At 43.0% G+C, this 8,277-nt stretch overlaps 1 protein-coding gene across 3 annotated transcripts in view; it reads left to right on the top strand.

The window, feature by feature from the left end:
* Positions 1-376: 376 nt before the first annotated feature.
* Positions 377-8,277, top strand: part of LOC114606174 (leucyl-cystinyl aminopeptidase) — a 43,345-nt gene continuing 35,444 nt past the window's right edge. Inside the window, exon 1 of one of the 3 annotated variants that reach the window (XM_028748070.2) lies at positions 377-938. In XM_028748070.2, coding sequence (XP_028603903.2) covers positions 917-938 — 22 coding nt within the window. In that variant the 5' untranslated portion in view covers positions 377-916. Of the gene's footprint in view, positions 939-1,048; positions 1,174-1,371; positions 1,393-8,277 lie in introns of those variants that run through there. The other 2 variants (XM_077936196.1, XM_077936197.1) reach the window with 2 other exon arrangements.

The following is an 8,277-nucleotide window of genomic DNA, read 5'->3' as shown; positions in this document are numbered from 1 at the left end:
GGGGAAATGGTAGCTCCTAGGATGTCTTTATTGCATGTTTATGGCTAGCAACCCGATCCTAAGCGTGTTTACTCAGAGCTCACGTCTACTTGGCTCAGAGGGATTTATGCTTGGGTTTAGGATCGCAGCCGGATCCGATTCTAATCCGGTTATGGGTGGGGTGGGCGTGCAAATCAATGGCCATATAGGAAACAACGATGGCGAATTATTCCAGATTAACACACACACACACACACACCATAGCTGTCAACGTTTGCCTTTTTTAAAGGCAAATTCCCTTATTCCGAATAGGATTCCTCGCAAGAAAAGGGAAAAGTTGACAGCTATGACACACACGCAACTACAGGAACAGATACTGCAAGTGCTGCGAAACGGCGCGTCGACCTCTCCTCCTGGATGTGGCGCCGACGGCCGTGGAGCAAGGCGCCTAGCCAGGCAAGCTGCGCGCTTCCTCTCCCACCGCCTGCTCTTGCAGCCGAGGCGGCAGGCGCTGCTCCGTCTGAAGCAGCCCAGCCCAGGCAGGGGGAGGGATTGCACAAGCCCCGGAGCAGAAAATGGTCGGCCGGGGTTGGTGCGAGAGGCGAAGCTAGCCGGGGACGCCGCCGTGCCGAGAAGAAGGGGAAGCGCAGCAACGCCGGAGACCCTCTTTTTCTTTTTTTTTCTTTTTTTGGCCTTCGTCGTCATCCGGGCTGTTGTTTTCCCTGCTGTCGACCGATATTATTGCATGCATGCAGCGGATTTGAGCACCGGCCGCCGCAGCCGCCCGGGCAACATGCAGCTGTCTCCCTGCGGGGCGGAGGAAGCGGAGTGAGGAGGAGCCGCAGCGGCGGGTTTCTGCTTTCTTCTTCTTCATTTGCGTGCGTCTTTCTCCTCCTCCCGCCACCCCGCCTTGTTTGGGCTTTTTGCTCGCGGGAAAATGGAGCCTTTCCCCAGTAACGGTGAGTACGACAGCTCCTTCCTCCCCTCTGTCTCTCTGTCTGGCCTTTCGGCTCGCCAGCTGTAACCAGACTCCTCCTCGCCCCTCATGCTGTTGCTGCTGCTGGAGGAGAGCTCCGAGGGTGGCAGAAAGCACCCGGCCCCGAGGCGGCAACAAGAGAGAGGCCGTGCGCCCCGGCGGCTGTGCCGGGAAAGGGAGACTTGCTGCATCCGCGCAAGGCCGCGCGCAGCCTGAAGGTCAGGGGGTCGCCTCCCCAAAAGGAAAGCGCCGGGGTGAAGGAGCCATGCGCGCGCGCCGACCCTCCGCCTCGCCTCCGCCCGCAACTTGAAGCTCTGAGCTAAGCGAGTTGGGCCGACCCCCGAGGCTCCTGGAAAGGAAAGTTTGGCGGGAGGAAGCCGCCTCGTGGCCTGAAGCGAGGCGCTTCTGAGGCGCACCAGCGCCTCTGGATTGGAAAAGTAGGAGCGCCCAGCTAGGCGACCCTTCCAGGGAGGAAGAGCTTTCAGTGGGGCTGGGGTGACCTGTCCGTGTGGACAAGAGCCCTTCTTTGGAAGGGTACCTGCGAAGAGCCACAACCTTGGCCTTGGGGCAGCAGCCCCATCTTGAATGAGGCAAACGCTCCCCAACCTGTTGTAACTTGCTCTCTTGGTTTATTGACTTTTCCATTTCCAAAGCTCCTTCGAACTATGCGCCGGTTTGCTCAAATGTCCCTGCTGTGTCGGTTTTGTTTTCAGCCCAAAGGCTCAATGCTAGGATGGAAGATGGCGACAAACCTTAGACATGCTGACTGTTGTTCAGTAGGCCAACAAACTTGACTTTAGTGGGGCGGGGACACCTAGCGAACCACTTCAGTGTCTGGGACAAGAAGCATTGCCTTCTCTACCCATGAACTCTAAATAATTGACCATTATTTTTGTTTAATAAACTTGCATATCTCCTTTTTTAAAAGTTATTGCTATTTAGAGAAAATCCACAAACCACATCTTGCCTAAACAAAAGGAGAACCAAGACTACTACTTGAGTTCTTAGTGCAAGGATTGTTAGCAGCTGTGGGGGTGTGTGTGTGTTATAAAAAGTTAAAACCTTTGAAGCCATTCAGTGTAACTGCAAAATTAATTGTTTGTTTTACTCCCATACTATTTACATGACGATTGCAGCAGTGAGTCTTGTGGCTCCCTTCAAGACTTAATAAACATGGTGTGAGGTTTCATAGACTAGTTTATTTCAGGAGATGAATGAAGTGTTGCCCTGTGTTACATGTGTGTATATATGCATATAGTTGAGGCGGGGGATTGTAAACTGAAGTCAGAAGATAATTGTGTTCTTACTTAGGAGGACAACATTTCATGCACCTAATGAAGTGAAATGTAGTCCATGAAATCTTATGGCATAAAACATTTGTTTGCCTGTAAGGTGTCATAAGATTCGCTCCTGTTTTTACCAACTGTGTTGTTTCTCACGTATAAGATTTCATTCCCTGCCAGAATTTAGCTGTAAAATGCAAGGGGTGCTCTCAAATCTCCAAACTACATGACAGTTTGGAGTGGCAAACATTATCTGGCACCATCAAATTGATGATGTCAGGGAAACTTGTTAGGCAGAATGCAAGAGTAACAGTTCACAGGTGTGAAAATGTCTTAAAGCCGTTTAAAATAGATAGAATGCTAAAATTATGGAAGAATCTCTGTGATCTTTTCCTACATTTTAAAAAAGCTTTATGAAGCAGTAGCACATACATACAAAAAAAACAAAAAACAAACCAACAAAAAAACCCAGAATCAATATTGGAACCTGGGAATTTCCCCCTATATAGAGGCCTTGTGTGTGGCTTTAGTCTGTAAAACTTTGTACTGCTTAAATTGAATTCATGCACGTTGCGCAAAACGCTCACAATAGTTTATCACAAGAAATAAGAGATGCATGGGACAACATGTTACCTTCATAAAGGCATGATTCCAAATCCGGATTTGCCAGCATAACCAGAGGCAGATGTTGCAAATATGATGCCCTCTGGTTGGATTAAACTCCCATTAATCCTGACCTTTGGCCATGCTGGCTGGGACTGATGGGAGTTGTAGTCCAACAACAGCTGGAGGGCACAGCTTACTTTCTCTGATCTAGGGACAGGAGCATTTGAAGTGTGGGAAGGACTAATGACCTTCCAGGTGTGGGAAGGACTAATGATACATCCCACCCACCAACCCCACCTCCCCTTAAGTGACTCCAAGGCTGTTTGTTTCTCACTAACTGGGCAAGGCTTTTGGTTTTAAAAACTTGCTGTGGCAGGAAGTGAGAGAGTAGAACTTGCTTAAAGGGGCTGGGGGCCATTTGCAGGCGAGAGAGGTGGATGGATTAAAAGTAAACCCTTTTCCCCACCTAACAAATGGTTTCCTGCCTTTGATTAGTGTTTTGAGAAAGTATAGTGAGTAACTATTATTATTATTATTGTTATTTATTACATTTCTATAGGATCCTTCATCTAAGGATCACAGGGCAGTTTACAATATAAAAACAGATAGATAGATAGATAGATAGATAGATAGATAGATAGAACGGACAGTACTCCTTTGCTTTGGTATAGTTCTTAGTTGCCTGTACATAAGAATGTTCCTCAAGCATTCGTCTGAGACATGTCAAGGTTTCATTTATGGAGCATGTTATTGCATTTTTAACCACTGGCACCTGCAGCAGGTCCTTTTCCTGAGACTGGAGATACTATAGTAAGACCATACAAATGTCCTCCAAAGTGTCCTGAAATCCTTTTCCTTAAATGATATAGATTAGGAAGAAATGGGCTACTGGGCCAATGCCACTTTGGTTCAATTCACATGGTCTCTTATCCTGGGATATTTTATCTTGCGTCTTATTAACCCCCTCCATTGGATGGCTGCTGCTTCTTCTTCTTCTTCTTCTTCTTCTTCTTCTTCTTCTTCTTCTTCTTCTTCTTCTTCTTGTTGTTGTTGCATTTATATATAGCTTTTCTGACGAGGCACCCAAGGCAGTTTACAATTTTAAATGACTAAAACACAGGGTCCCAACTCTATGATTTTTTAAAAATGATATAACATTTGTTTGGTAGAGGGAAGGAGACGGGCTCTGATGTTGCCTGTGCCTTCCTGCTCCCTCATCTTTCTTCCTCCTAACAGTGCAGGTGGTGTCTTTCGGCCCTGTAGGCCTTGTGAATCATGATTGTGTTTTAAAGAATTCATATGTTACAGCAAGCGTCATTCAGGCAGCAGAGTATATTGGCATTTAAATTCTTTGCTTGCTTCTAAGCCACAGCACTTGAATAGGGAAAGGAGACACATAATCTGATCTGCCAAAGCTTACTCTTGTTCTGGCAGAACAGGAAGTATAAGTATTTCTGTTTCAGAGGGTAATCACATATTATGTTTTGGTTTTTTTCTTACTCAGTTACATCTGTGTTGTATCCATTTCTGCTATTTCTCCCCGTTAAAACTTAAAAAAACAACACCACATCTCAGTGCCCTTCCATCTGGGCTCTATTCAAACCTCTTCCATTGTTTAAAAACCACCATGTTCCTTTCAGTGTCTTTTCATCTTTGCTTTACTCAAACTTCTCCCCCCTTTTTTAAACCACCACTTTCCCTATCTCAGTGGGGAAGTGCTCTCTCTCTCTCTCTTTCACCCCCCACCCTTCTTATCCCCCACCAATGCCTTCCATTAACCTGCCCCCACAAGTCATTTACTGTACTACAGACATGAGTCTCCTCCTTTTTCTTCCTGCCTCTTCCTCCTTCCCCTGCCTATAGAATCATAGAAACAGACGGAAGACAAAGTAGTGTAAATGCAGTATAGACAGAAAAATCATTATCAGTGAGATGCAAATGTATTCTGGTCTCTAGTCAAGATTTATCTTCTTCTCGGTACTGCCTTGTTATGTTGACTGAATCTCAGGGGCCTGAGGAGAAACCTCTAGTTTCTGGCTGACTCATAAAACCATTTAAATACATGATTCCTTATAACTTTTTTGTAAACGTGCATTGTGTTTGCTAGCACCCAATCAGTCAAAAAAATGGATGAAATTATTTGTTAGTAAGCTATTACTTGACACCAGTAGTATCACCATACGAAACTGAGTTTGCCAGAGATAAAATTGAGAGAATGGAATGGCTAAAGTCGGTTAAGCTTAAAACCATAAAGCAATATCCTTTGTATATTACACCTGCAATGTAACCAAAAGATCCGAGAGATAATGGTTATGTATTGTGTTCTATAGTCTGTTTTCAGTTCTCAATTTAAGTCTTTTATTTCTTCAGTGTGACTAAGTCTATGTGCATATGTGGTTGTGTTCTTGGTTTGCCTTAACCGTTATTTGAACTGTGTGCTATTTCCATAAGAAACAGTTTGAGGTGTTCCAACATGTTTGGCTTTGGTTTGGCATCTCTGGAATTGAGAGTTTAATGTGCTAAGACAAGGTATTTGTCAAAGGTAGGTCAAGGAATCATTAGGTTTTAATGGAGGTACTGGAGTAAAAGTTGTCTTGCGTTCTTGTAGAAGAGACTTCGATTCTTTTTACAGAATGACAGGTGTTTTCTCATACCACTATGTTCAGAAAACATAATGTTATGTGCAGCGTTCAAAACTCCCATTGTTCTAGGCGCATTTTGCTCTAGGTGCTAAAAAGCGAGCAATTTCTGAGCTCTGGACTCAGCACTGTGCCTAAGATTTCAGATTAAAATCTCCACTCCTGACACTGAGGGTGTGGGAAGAGAAATCCCTGCCTGCTTGACTTCCAAGAAATCACAGCATCAGGCAAGCTGATAGGTTCTGCCTCTCAGCTGGCCTTACAGAAAGGCACCGTTTGGAGGGACCCTCATAAGAATATTAAGGGGTCTTTGTAGTCTTAAGATGACTAGACCATGTGAAAAATGAATGTAAGACTTTAGCTGCAATTCATTAATTTTCAGCCTTGTGTTCTTGTTATTAAAAAGTGTGCCTAGACATTCCATTGTTGCGCCCATAACCTAGGTTTAAGGTGCCATTTAGCTCCTAGCTTTCATTTCTCATTTTCTAACACTGGTTATGTGGTTGACGTATCAGATTTAGGGATGTGCTTATACTTAGCCTTTCCCCCTTCCAGGCAAGCTGATTACGCTTTAATGAGTATATTGGAAGGATGTGATAAGAGCATGCAACTAAACGAATTTTAATTACTAATTTTTTAAAAGATGCTTTGAAAGAAAGAATTAGAAATAAACTAGGATTGGTATAGGATTGAATGAGAATGAGCATAGCATTTTGGCCATTTTCCACTACATTAGTAGTTTTTATTTCTATTGACACTTTCTGATGGAATATTAAGGTCAGCCAGGTTAAGAATGCAGAAGGCCATAATCCAAATCTCATTTGTTAAGACCCTTATCTGCTCTGCTGACATTCGTATGCTACTCTGTTTTGGCTTACCCGGCCGGATGTGTACTAGTATTAGCACCACACTATTGAAGAGAGGCTATAATCATAATGATAACTCTACGGTGGAATAAAATACCCCCCACAGATTCAAACAATTATTACATTACAGTCAAATACTGACAGAGAGATGGATTGCATAAAGGAAAACAACAGGTAATTCTCCAAGGGCAAAGGGGACTCTAGTCTGCTGATTAAACCTTTTATAGAAACACATGAATAACAGGGTGAATTAATTTAAACAATTGATTTAAGTTGCCAAGGGGGCGAAAGACCAATTTAAGTTTAATGTTGTAAATACACAGCTATATGATGGGAATTGATCAGATAGGTCCCAACCATGGAAGTGGTAGTCTGCTGCATGTGTGTGTTGATTCTTTGGAAAGACCCAAGTGATTGGCCCCCATCATGTTATTAAAAAATGGCTGCCAGACTGCTAGTGCAATCCTTAAAGGAACCACCAATGGAAGATATTGTGGAAAACAAGCAGTTTGTCCTTCAGCACCATTTTTGTGGGTGTGCCTCTTAAAAACTTTGTTTTGGGTTTCCTTTTTGACAAGCGTGCAGAAAAGTTGGAATGTGCAAGTTCCTTTTGGAGTCTTATGAAGTCCAGTTTATAAAGAGACCTGGATTCCACATTGATTTCTAAGATTTCCTGAGTGCAGAGGACAGATAAAGAGAGGGGGAGGATTTTTGACAAGTGCAGCCTTTGAAGAAGTTCTGATTGTACCCTCTGTGTTCCATTTGTTTCAATGAGATACAGCTTTTGACTTTGCCTTCTTGTTAGGTTTTTAGGTTGAATTCCTAAGGATTGTGTTGCTCAACGTATCTCAGCAATTTTGTTCTTTAGAATTTAGTCAAGTGTTTCTGAAATTCTTGCTGTTCACATGCTACTTATATTTGGGAGTTCATAACCCATTTCCCCCCTCCCTCACCAAGGAGGAACAAGTTCAATGAAATATGGCTTGTCCTGTCTTCCCTATATTCCTGCAATACCTCACAATTTCACCATTAACTATATGTTCATGGAGTTGTTTCCTAGCGAGAGCAATGAGCAGTGCAAATAATTTTAAGTGACCCTGAAAGGGATGGAAAGAGCTATGCTTTCATTTTAGAGGAAAAGAGTCGAGTAGGATTTGTACTCATTTGTTCCTTTCACTGGTTAAAATGTTGAAATATTGAAAACTATTTTTAAAGCGCATTAGACTAAAGATGCGGGAAACATGGCCTATGCAGATGTCAGCTGTGGGTAGTTTTCTAAGTAAACGAAAGTGGTACAACAATACAGGATGCAACTAACTTTTTACATCTACTCCCAGTTTTCAGGAACCATGAAAATGTGGGTGAGTCAGTTGCATGTAATTAAATATACAGCTTTAACCACACAGCTTACAGTGAACTTGTTAACTTTAAATATGAAAGACATGGTTTTTCAATTCACATATGACATGTGTAACTTTTACTTTCTGACACATCAGAGTTGGAGTTTTGATGTTGCAGACAGTCTCTATTGATCCCCCCAACTCCCATTTCACGTTCATAAGTTAATATATGAAAAGTTTCCCTTAAACTGGTGAAGGGTAACCATCTGCCGGGTATTTCAGCAGAACAAGTTGTTCAGCATACCTTTCTCTGCAAAGGACTTGAACCAAAGTTGCCTGAAGGGTTTTGTAGCAAATCTTTATAAATAAGCTCAGGTGAGAAACTCTTAAAACAGATGTTAAGTTTCAGAAGCTGCTGTTACTGCAGTTATATGTGGGCATTTCACAGTTCTCCAGTTTTTAGCATTTACATAATCTTGTAGCAACAAAGGATCTAGAAAAACCTGATCAGATTCCCTTTTTGCGTGCAACACAGGTCAATATTAACTAAAGTATAGGAATTTGGACACCAATTAATGTATAGCCCTT

The sequence above is a fragment of the Podarcis muralis genome, chromosome 11 (genome assembly GCF_964188315.1).
Source record: "Podarcis muralis chromosome 11, rPodMur119.hap1.1, whole genome shotgun sequence".
Lineage (NCBI taxonomy): Eukaryota > Metazoa > Chordata > Lepidosauria > Squamata > Lacertidae > Podarcis > Podarcis muralis.
Note: the sequence above shows the minus strand (reverse complement) of the source record. Positions and strands in the feature narration are given on the sequence as shown.